A 12,106-nucleotide genomic window follows, 5' to 3' on the forward strand; every position below is an offset into this window, starting at 1 on the left:
ATGAAGAATAAGACAAAAGACATAAAGACATAATGAGCACATAAAAAAGAGTATTTTTTTTTTTTTTTTTGTTTTGTTTTTTTTTTTTTTTTTTTGGTAGGGGGGGGGGATTTTAATTGTATCGTGATTTTCCTTTACTTAGGTCCTTTTTTTTGTTGAATTGACGAGACGTTGACTTCGGCCAACAGTTCCGCGTAAGCCGATTTGCAGCTACTCAGTCTCCCGATGAAGGTCATCTTACCGCTGATGCCGTCAGAGGCCAACGTACGATTGATTCTTACGAAGTGCTCTCTTCCAATTTCGTACAGCCTGTAGTTTTTAATTCTTTTAAACAGTTGAAAGTTTGAACATTCCGTAATGACTGTTAATCCGCGTAAGATGTCTTCGGCGGCCGCTTTGCGCATCTCCTCACTGTTTCCGGAAATCATCAGTTTATAGGTGCCGTCGACTGCTCCTTTGATACTCACGACGATTTGGTATTCTGTTTCAATGCGATGGATGTTTGATCCTCCGCTACCAACAATCCGTCCATAATCGCCACCTTGGATGTTTTTGAGTAAAAGTCTGTTGCCAGGGAGAGATTTTTCCTCAATGGGACTAGAAACGACAACGAGTTCTTCTTCCGTCTTTAATGGGCCACTGATGATGGTGCGGGGGGTGTTTTTAGAATCGTCCGGGGCAGGATTCTTTCCATTGTCATCCGTTTTTTGATTGGGTTGTAGATCCACCGTGCTGGGCTTTTTCGTTGTTTTCAAGGCCTCGCCATACGTGACGGTAGATCCATCCGGGTTGACCACATAGCCACTTATCGGTTTGTTCTTGTACCTTATGTCGCTGACTGGGAAATAGACTTGCGGTTTCAAAGGGACTTCTTGGACGGGCGTTTTGATTTGATGCTCACGAGTTGGGATATAAAAAGAACGACGAAGATTCTTATCACGTTCCATGGCCTCCAAGTCAAGTTCAAAGCCATAGTCTTCATCTTTGGTCACGTGCTGCTCAAGTTCTTCAGTTCCACATCCAACTTCTTTCGTCATTGACTGGCCGGTCTGTGTGGAGTTATTTGCTACCTCAACAACACATCCGCATCCAACTTCCATTGTTAACGGCTTTACGGTTTGGTTGGAGGCCGTAAATTCGTTACGCAATTGCGTCATCTGCTGTTCGTATGACTTTGTAACCTTTTCAATTGCCTCAACGGTCGTGATCTTATTCTGCTCAAGTTGTTCTAAAAGCTCGTATTTCTGCCGTAAGACAAGACAGGTGGCGTTTAAGTTGGTCGTTAGTTGTGGTCACTTCCGACAGCGATTTTCTCACGGAAATGAGTTCGATTTCAATTTGGTCTGGTAATAGTTGTAGTGATAGGGCCAGTTGCTGTTGTTGTTCCAACTCGTACCTTGTTGTCTTCAGTTCTGCCGACAATTTTGCAACTTCGGCAGCGCAATCCTCCCCGTCTTGGTTCTCTGGTATGGACGGCAGAGACGTGTTGCAATTGAAGCGATTCAGTTTGACGGTTGGTGTTTTCAGTACTGAACGATATCGGGTTCCAGGTTTCATTTTGGTAGTTTGATCCTGGTTGGCCAATTTGGCATCTGGTAATTCGGTAACGGACTTGATGTCCGGGGTCGGGTAATTAGACTCATCTTTTTCACTTTCGTGAAAAAGAATCATGGTCCACACGTAAACAAAAAAGCAAACTAGAAGATATTCCATCTTTCAGATGTATAGTAGAGTTTGAATTCAGCAGTAGGTTGACAAAACTATCGAATAATTTATGGGCAGGATCATCGAGGCTTTATAGAAGTTGACGTCTGAAGCGGCGTTTGCAATCAACTTTTGATCCTTTTAACTTTAATTTCAAAACAAATTTTACCGTAAAAATGATTAATAGTTTTTTAAAATCAAAGATCTTCTTTTAAAGAATATTGTTCAATTATATTCAAGTCAATTGCATTATTTTAAATTAATTAAATATGCACTTAAAGGTCCGGAGTATAGGGCATGTCACGTGACGTCGTACTATTGCGCAATAAAACTAATGCGCAGTATAGAAATTTTGCGCAACATTTTTCCCATTTTGACTTGTGGCTGTTACGCTGAAACGTCCCACAGTTTAATATTTCTCCAAAGAAAACTAGATTATATCAATCGAAACTTAAGATCTTCTTTTAAACAATATTGTTCAAGTACATTCAAGTCAATGGCATTAATTTAAATTAATTAAATATGCTCTTAAAGAACCGGAGTCCGGAGTATAGTGTCACGTGACGTCCAACTATTGCGCAATGCATTTTTCCCATTTTGACTTCATATCAGGCCTTCGTCTCCTAGGTGTTTTTGGCAATTGTAGCGGCCATTCTGGAAATCGCGAAGGCCTGCGACGTGATGTAATCAATTCATTTTGCCGCAATTTTGATTCTAAAAATTCATTCACCATTTAATTTTTGATTTAAGACGGGCGATGCAAAACCTTTCGGATTTTTCTTATTCTGAACATGTTAACGTTCACTGTTGGATTGTTGATTTTCAATGTTCTTATCATTGTCTCAGTGCTCATCTCACATCTGTCATCTCGATCGGAAATAGCCAAATTATAGTAAACAAAATTCCTTAATTATTTTTTTAATTCCTTTATTTATTTAAATAAATTTATCTCATGAATTTTCTATACTGAAAAAAAATCAATTTGAGAGTTGCAACCGAGCGAGGATTATAATTTACCGTAACATACATTCATGTATCAACTGTTCTTTAACTTTATTCTGCTCACAAGTCGTTCCAGAATTCCCAAGGCGTCGATGGTGGTAAGACAGAAAAAAATAAATTTTCGACGTAAAAGCAACAATTTTTAAAAAGGAAACTTTGCAAAAGGCGTTTCTTTATTTATTGGTATAGAGTCAAGCGATTCCGCAATAAAACAGGACGCATCGCAAATTTAGTTTTAAAAAAAGACAACAAAGAACTTTCTTAGTTAAAAACAAACAAACAAAATATCACATTTTTTCGCGCTTGCAGCGTTTGGGTGAAGGGATGACACTGACGTCGTCGGCTGTTCCACGTTTCGTCTTCAACTTTTCTTGACCTAGGCGTTCCCGGAGCTTCACCAATAATTCCAATTCACCTTTTCTGATGAAAGATTCGTCCTTGTCGCGTTCGTTCTGTTTACGGGTTTTCGTAATGATGCAACGCGAATTTTTGCCAGCGCCAGACGTAGTAACAGAAACGCTAAAGTTTTTAGACCCTCTCATAAGTTGTGCGGCGAAATTGCGAGCCTCAGCGATTCCAGTAAACTTCGTGTAGGTCATGGATTCTTGACTGGACCGAAGAAAAGCTTGAACTTCAGGATGATTCGGTACAACTGCTTCAGATTGGTGCCAGCTAAATGGTGGTTCCTTCAAAGACGCCGATTTCAGTGAACAGTTGTCAACAATGGTTGCGAAGGCAACAAAAGCAAGATTAGAAACTGTAAAGGCTTGCTTGATGACAGGATTTTTCAAGAAGAGGCGTAGAAAGATATAGGTGCTAGTTGATGGAAAAGCTGTGGAAACACTTGTTGCGAACGATTGCCAAGATTGCTCATCTTCCAGCCACAAGAGCAAATTCAAAAGGCGGATTGCTTCCTCGCGCTTGACAAGTGGCACAAATTTCATGGTAAAAAAGAGTCTGGATGTGTCGCGATAAAAATTGAAACAGGCGGGAAATTTCACGATTGTTCCGGCTTCCGATTGGTAGAGATGCAAAACAAGGTTCATGAGCAAGGAAACTGGTAAATTGGCCATTAATGGTTCAAACACTGGAGCGTCGAATGTTCGTTCATTCTGAAGTACATTTCTTTCGACTAGGAAAAAAAACTGGATGCAATTGAGGATTTCTTTCAGTTCTGGTAATTTCTCGATAGCAGGTTCAGTGATGGAACGACTCATATCGATGATCCAATTCTGTATGATAGAACCACAGGTTTTCAAGATGATCAGCTTCGATTTGGAATCCAGTATTTCCCACACGTGCGGAGTACTAATTAAGCCAGCAAAAAAACTGTATTTTTCTTGATGTCTCCGGGTCCCAGATTCTTCATTGGCACAGACTTGCTTGATTAAAGATTGTGTTAATGATGCAACACCCGACTCGATAAAAACATCTAACACATTCAGAAGAGTTCGCCTAGTGAGGATGTCTCTTGCATTCTTCTTCAATTCCGAAACCAAGGAATTGCCAATAAGAGAAATCATCGTGGGGTAGGAAGGACACGCTTTCAACCGTTTTGAGTTGTTTTCCAATAGATCCGTAAAAGTGCCGGTCAATTGAAGAACATCCAGTTTTTCCAGTATGTGCGCAATTGGCATCGCTCGCCGTGCATCGAGTATGCGAGTATTCTTCCCACTTGCAATCGCCAATCGAATGCATGATGATAAATTAGTCAGAAGAGAAGATCGATAACAATGGGCTGATACCCATGTCTCTCTCTCCATTGTAGTTAATCGGCTATCAACAAGCGTTTCCATAAAAATCTCGCCTAGGTCAGACGAAAGGTCCAAATTCAATATTTCAGGAGACGAAATTACATCTTCCAATAATGTCATCGAAGGAGTTTCGTTTTCTTCAGAGGCGACGTGAGCGCGGACGATGTTGGATAAGAAGGATCGAAGCAATTCTACGTTCCTCGTCCTGAAGTAACTGCAAATTAAGTCAACTACCGTTTTCTTCTTGATGCATGGGGAACTAAGATCACATTCACTCAGAGCTTTACACAACTCATTAAACATTTTCTTGTGTGATTCCGAGTTCTCATGACGCGAGTTAGCTTGAGCTTCCATCTTTAATAAAAGGTCACACAGTACTGAAGATTCCAGTTGGGAGAAAAATGAAGCAAACGACTTCATTCTTTCTTGATTTCCACTTGCAATCGCCAATCGAATGCATGATGATAAATTAGTTGACAGTAGAGAAGATCCATCATCCAATCGATTGGCTGATGCCGATGTTTCTTTCTTCATTGAAGTTAATTGACTATCAACAAGCACTTCCATAAAAATCTCGCCCAGGTCAGACGAAAGATCCAAGTTCAATATTTCAGGAGACGAAATTAGTTCTTCCAATAATGTCTTCGACGAAGGAGTTTCCTTTTCTATGGTAGCAACGTGAGCGCGGACGATGTTGGATAGGAAAGATCGAAGCAATTCTGCGTTCCTCGTCCTAAAGTAACTGCAAATCAGGTCAACTACCGCTTTCTTGATACACGGGGAACGAAGATCATAGTCAGTCAGAGCTTTACACAACTCATTAAAAATTGTCTTGTGTGATTCCGAGTTCTCATGACGCGAGTTGGCTTGAGCTTCCATCTTTGGTAAAAGGTCGCACAGTACTGAAAATTCCAGTTTAGAGAAAAATGAAGCAAAAGACTTCATTCTTTCTTGATTAGAAGTTTTGGGATTGGCTTCAAGTACTAATATCAGTTCAAGATAAGCCCAAATATGAGTGTGTTGCGGAGCGAGCTTGTGGGCTTGCGATTTGTCGATGTTAATGAATGCGGAAGAAATACGATCTCCAACAAAATTGGCTCCTTCTAAGCAATCGAAGTTCAAGAAGAAGTGAGCCAATTTGATTATGGGCATGAGCTGCTGGGTGATTCGATTAGGAGAAATAATTTTCTCAATTACATAAGCGCAGTCACTCCAACCTATAACAAACAAGAGAATAATTTTAAACGAAGGCACAAGATTAGAGAGATTCAAAATAATGCTTACCAGTCACTCGACACTCGAATTCAACGATCGCCTTGGCAACTTGTTCACTTTTGATTCCTTCAAAGTTTTCTTGAATGTTGCTGGTTCCTTCTTGTGGTAATGAAAAATCTGTACCTAAAAGTTTTATGAGAGCAAGACCTTCTTCACGTGCTCCCAAGTCAATACACAGTCGTAGCAATCTTTCTGTCAATTTGCCTTTTCCTAATCCAGTTTGCTTCCACATATGCCAAGGATCAGAAGAACATACTGAAATAACCGCTCGTAAATCTTCAGTTGCCTTTCGCACGCTTTCTTTAAGCCATCTAGTTGAACTTTTGAATTCCAATTCTTGCAGGAGCGAACGAAGACCATATCGACAATACATCCGAGACGATTCACGCTTGGGCCAAATAACCAAAATGAAGTGATGGATATATTCTTCGCTAATGGTTGTTTCCCCCGTGCCATAACACTCTTTACCACACCTATAATGTCTATCTTTCGAGTCAATCTTTTTGCTGTTTGATGTCGGAAGCTCCCTACAAGGTCCAACACATTGCTCCTTCCAATTTATATCAATACTCAACTTCCTCGGTGTATCTTCTGAATCCAACCATCGCGAAATTTTGTTAGAAGATTTCATTTTCTCGTAGTCGTGGCAACTACACCAATCAGAATGCGTTACAGCACGTATAGTTGTAACGGTTTCCGTAACCACAGCTAAATGTACGTCAAGAAATCCACAACACTGAAAAAGTTGAGCTGCATCCCGATCTTTTCCTCGAAGTCGACGAAATCCAAAGTAATTTTCGTCGTAGGTTTCTTCGAGAACAAAATACAAGAGATCTTCTAGAACTCCGAAGTCCGAAAAATGTTCCGAGGAAGATCCAGTAGAGCTATCCCAACAGTCCTCTTCCTCTTCCTCTTGATTTTTCACACTTTCTTCTGAATGAGATCTATTGAAATACTCAGTTTTGACTTCAGCTTGGACTTCAGCTTGGACTTCAGCTTGGACTTCAGCTTGGACTTCAGCTTGGACTTCAGCTTGGACTTCAGCTTGGACTTCAGCTTGGACTTCAGCTTGGACTTCAGCTTGGACTTCAGCTTGGACTTCAGCTTGGACTTCAGCTGTGACTTCTTTTTTTCGCGCTTTTAATCTATGAGGCATCCAAGATGAGAGCGATTCCTTTATCCCTTTCAGCTTGGTTAGAAAGAGAGGAAAATCTTTCGGAATAATATTTTGGGCATTAGCCCAAACAAGGTTAAAAACGAGCGTTATTTTGGCCCCACTGATTACGGGTTCCATTGAATGTTCGCAGTTTTCGTAAAATAGCGAAACATAAAAACATCGATCGCTGTCCTTGTGGTTTTCATACACTTTTTCCTTTCCTCCGTGTTCCACCTTGAAACGTCCGCCTTCATGCCCGCCTTTTACGGGTAATTGAAGAATCATAGTACCAAACGAACCTTAGCAGCCAAAAGAAATGAGGTCAGTATATGAGTATAGTACACATACATATTTTTACCAAACTATAAAAATAACATCTACATACCATATTCTTTTTCGCATTCCATGGTTCGGTGGTAATGACCGCCAGATTCATACAAAATCAATTGCTGAAGCTTTGCTTGAACAACCATCAATTCAGAGGGCAGGCCGAGATGTTGAATTGCCAGTGAAGGTAACTTGAGGTCATCAGAAATTGTAGAGGTAAGTTTTGAAGAATTAATTTCCAAGGCGAGCCGTTTTGAGGAGTCCAAAATCTTGTTCAGTTGTTTTCCATAACAAGATCCTTCAGATATTTCTTTCAGCCTTTGAATATCCTGTTCCATTTAAATTATTAGAAAAACCTTTCTTGTTATGTATCTAAAATATACTGCCTATATACCTGAACAGATACTGGAATTGAGATATCTCCAAGATTTTCAACTTTCAAAGGATTCAAAGCTATTGAATCAGGAAGCAACAGTTTTTCACCAAATGCAAAGTCAACTCCCACCTCTTTATTCTTAAGCCTCACAGCTTTTAATAGGTGATCCTTCACAGCAGTGCTTTGGCAGGCATGTGAAAAGCCTTCTGCTAAGACGGTGTATTCCTCTTTCATATTTCGTGATATTTACAGAAGTCTTCCACCTTCAACATTTGCCATTCTTTACAAATTGTGGTGTTCTGCTTGGTACCTGCAGCAAATAAAAGATTTTCAAACATGGAGACTAAATTAATAAATTTATGTTACTATTAAAATATCATTTAGCGACAAAATTTATGCAGATAAGAATGATTACTTCAGTGTGAGAGGAATTACATATTAAGCTAGACTTCTAATAGTTAGCTAACGTCACAAGTCATAACAAATAAAGTTTGTCCCTTATCACATCGCCGGGGCCTGAACGTCCTACATCCATTTGATCGAAAGATTCGGATTTTACGAAATGCAATAAAATTATTGTACATGAAAATGATACCGGTACTTTAAGTTTAGATTAGAACGAGAAAGTTTCTCTTAAAAAGCATATTTACCGCTTAGCAGTTAGCACATGTCCGAGTAAAATGTTGGAGTTTAAAGGCGTATCGTGACAACATTGAACTGACAAGTGACAAGTTGACAACTGACAATTCAAAAACGAACGATCTCAAAAGTCAAAAGTCAAAATCTTAAATCGTGTGCCAGACATCTTCCCAGCGTCATCTGTTACAAATTTGCAAGAGCTTTACTTGTTCTATCCTAGATGGCGCTAATGTTTCTCCTTGTTAAAATTTTCCTGAAACAAATACTGAAATATCTAATTTTAAGTATAGTACCATCACGTAAGTGAATAGCTATTTTTTAATGCTGAATCTTAAATATCCATAAAAATGTACATTGTCGACATAGGATCGTCGTCATCATTATCAAAGCGGTCTATCCCGTCCTTAAGTTATAGCAGTCCATGGCTCTGAAAAGGGTATTCCCGGTGTCGAGATACTAGCAGAAGAAGTGCCATCAGCCACCTCCAATTAAGGAGGCGACTGACATAGCACCTGGTCAACTGCGCGAAACAATATTGTTATCCAAAGCCACAAATTATATAAGGCGACTATGAACAGCTCAATTGCTTTTAATTCTGTTTATCTGAAATTTATAACAGGCACCCCAAAAGTAGAAAACGAATTTAATTATGTTCAATGATGTGAAATGCCTTATAACTTATAAATTACTGTTGAGTTAGTATTACTTGCTAAAAAATGTTAAATAATAAAAAGACAAACAAATGATGATGGTATAGTTTTGGTTTAAGAAATTTTATTGAGACATTCATACAAATCACGCACACACAACTTGACACACATTCTTCAAATTCACACTCCATTCATTGACACGAAGGAAGCTAAGGAAGAGAAGGAAATGAGAATAAAGAAGGTGAAACAAAAAGAAAAGAAATCGGTTCGTGATATTGACAATGTTGATCCAACAAAACTTAAATTCGACACCCATTTAACGCGCATTCAACAGCTAGCAACTATATTTCCACAATGGTGCGAAAATATTTCGACAACAGATATATAGCGTAGATACTTCGACCTAACCTAATCTAACCTAACCTTAACTACCTTAACCTAAACTTAAAAACTAATTGTCGAAGTACTTAGGCATACACTGTGTCGACGTATTATCGCACCAGTCGAAATCTAGTTGCCATATGTCGAAGGTGCATCAAATGGGTGTCGAATTTAAAGTTTTGTCGGATGAAACTACCAATATCCGACCCAATTTATGAAAGAAGAAGATGACGAAAAAGATGAAGAAGAAAAAAAGGATGAAGATTTAAGGGGAAAGATGAAGAATAAGACAAAAGACATAAAGACATAATGAGCACATAAAAAAGAGTATTTTTTTTTTTTTTTTTGTTTTGTTTTTTTTTTTTTTTTTTTGGTAGGGGGGGGGGGGGGATTTTAATTGTATCGTGATTTTCCTTTACTTAGGTCCTTTTTTTTGTTGAATTGACGAGACGTTGACTTCGGCCAACAGTTCCGCGTAAGCCGATTTGCAGCTACTCAGTCTCCCGATGAAGGTCATCTTACCGCTGATGCCGTCAGAGGCCAACGTACGATTGATTCTTACGAAGTGCTCTCTTCCAATTTCGTACAGCCTGTAGTTTTTAATTCTTTTAAACAGTTGAAAGTTTGAACATTCCGTAATGACTGTTAATCCGCGTAAGATGTCTTCGGCGGCCGCTTTGCGCATCTCCTCACTGTTTCCGGAAATCATCAGTTTATAGGTGCCGTCGACTGCTCCTTTGATACTCACGACGATTTGGTATTCTGTTTCAATGCGATGGATGTTTGATCCTCCGCTACCAACAATCCGTCCATAATCGCCACCTTGGATGTTTTTGAGTAAAAGTCTGTTGCCAGGGAGAGATTTTTCCTCAATGGGACTAGAAACGACAACGAGTTCTTCTTCCGTCTTTAATGGGCCACTGATGATGGTGCGGGGGGTGTTTTTAGAATCGTCCGGGGCAGGATTCTTTCCATTGTCATCCGTTTTTTGATTGGGTTGTAGATCCACCGTGCTGGGCTTTTTCGTTGTTTTCAAGGCCTCGCCATACGTGACGGTAGATCCATCCGGGTTGACCACATAGCCACTTATCGGTTTGTTCTTGTACCTTATGTCGCTGACTGGGAAATAGACTTGCGGTTTCAAAGGGACTTCTTGGACGGGCGTTTTGATTTGATGCTCACGAGTTGGGATATAAAAAGAACGACGAAGATTCTTATCACGTTCCATGGCCTCCAAGTCAAGTTCAAAGCCATAGTCTTCATCTTTGGTCACGTGCTGCTCAAGTTCTTCAGTTCCACATCCAACTTCTTTCGTCATTGACTGGCCGGTCTGTGTGGAGTTATTTGCTACCTCAACAACACATCCGCATCCAACTTCCATTGTTAACGGCTTTACGGTTTGGTTGGAGGCCGTAAATTCGTTACGCAATTGCGTCATCTGCTGTTCGTATGACTTTGTAACCTTTTCAATTGCCTCAACGGTCGTGATCTTATTCTGCTCAAGTTGTTCTAAAAGCTCGTATTTCTGCCGTAAGACAAGACAGGTGGCGTTTAAGTTGGTCGTTAGTTGTGGTCACTTCCGACAGCGATTTTCTCACGGAAATGAGTTCGATTTCAATTTGGTCTGGTAATAGTTGTAGTGATAGGGCCAGTTGCTGTTGTTGTTCCAACTCGTACCTTGTTGTCTTCAGTTCTGCCGACAATTTTGCAACTTCGGCAGCGCAATCCTCCCCGTCTTGGTTCTCTGGTATGGACGGCAGAGACGTGTTGCAATTGAAGCGATTCAGTTTGACGGTTGGTGTTTTCAGTACTGAACGATATCGGGTTCCAGGTTTCATTTTGGTAGTTTGATCCTGGTTGGCCAATTTGGCATCTGGTAATTCGGTAACGGACTTGATGTCCGGGGTCGGGTAATTAGACTCATCTTTTTCACTTTCGTGAAAAAGAATCATGGTCCACACGTAAACAAAAAAGCAAACTAGAAGATATTCCATCTTTCAGATGTATAGTAGAGTTTGAATTCAGCAGTAGGTTGACAAAACTATCGAATAATTTATGGGCAGGATCATCGAGGCTTTATAGAAGTTGACGTCTGAAGCGGCGTTTGCAATCAACTTTTGATCCTTTTAACTTTAATTTCAAAACAAATTTTACCGTAAAAATGATTAATAGTTTTTTAAAATCAAAGATCTTCTTTTAAAGAATATTGTTCAATTATATTCAAGTCAATTGCATTATTTTAAATTAATTAAATATGCACTTAAAGGTCCGGAGTATAGGGCATGTCACGTGACGTCGTACTATTGCGCAATAAAACTAATGCGCAGTATAGAAATTTTGCGCAACATTTTTCCCATTTTGACTTGTGGCTGTTACGCTGAAACGTCCCACAGTTTAATATTTCTCCAAAGAAAACTAGATTATATCAATCGAAACTTAAGATCTTCTTTTAAACAATATTGTTCAAGTACATTCAAGTCAATGGCATTAATTTAAATTAATTAAATATGCTCTTAAAGAACCGGAGTCCGGAGTATAGTGTCACGTGACGTCCAACTATTGCGCAATACATTTTTCCCATTTTGACTTGTCACTCTGAAATGTCTCAGGTTGATATTTCTGCAATGAAAACTAGATTATATCAATGGAAACTTCATTTGAAATTAGTTGTTTGCAACATTGGACGTACGGAAAAGGCTTCATCTATTTTTTTACATGCCACTAATAATAATTTGAATAAGAATAAGACTTAATTTGAATTATTACACCGTTCCTCTTAAACGTTTGCAACTATTCTACCGTTATACCATGGTTATACGTGAACGTGAGCGTGACTGTGGTG

The 12,106-nt window shown here is 39.4% G+C and overlaps 2 protein-coding genes across 3 annotated transcripts in view; both read right to left on the reverse strand.

Moving 5' to 3' along the window:
* Positions 1–12,106, reverse strand: part of LOC124312357 (collagen alpha-1(I) chain-like) — a 1,404,094-nt gene that overhangs the window by 444,657 nt on the left and 947,331 nt on the right. The gene's annotated exons all lie outside the window — the stretch shown is intronic.
* LOC124312271 lies at positions 2,870–8,353 on the reverse strand. 2 transcript variants are annotated; one of them, XM_046776736.1, is made up of 5 exons: positions 8,245–8,353; positions 7,613–7,904; positions 7,277–7,547; positions 5,745–7,190; positions 2,870–5,677 (listed from the first exon to the last, which is right to left on the reverse strand). In XM_046776736.1, the coding sequence occupies exons 2-5, from the start codon at positions 7,826–7,828 to the stop codon at positions 2,994–2,996; spliced, it is 4,617 nt and encodes a 1,538-aa protein (XP_046632692.1). In that variant the 5' UTR covers positions 7,829–7,904; positions 8,245–8,353; the 3' UTR covers positions 2,870–2,993. The 2 variants fall into 2 exon arrangements, with proteins under 2 accessions (XP_046632692.1, XP_046632693.1); XM_046776737.1 differs by lacking the exon at positions 8,245–8,353 and adding an exon at positions 8,010–8,027.

Source organism: Daphnia pulicaria, chromosome 8, assembly GCF_021234035.1.
Source record: "Daphnia pulicaria isolate SC F1-1A chromosome 8, SC_F0-13Bv2, whole genome shotgun sequence".
In the NCBI taxonomy this organism is placed as follows: domain Eukaryota; kingdom Metazoa; phylum Arthropoda; class Branchiopoda; order Diplostraca; family Daphniidae; genus Daphnia; species Daphnia pulicaria.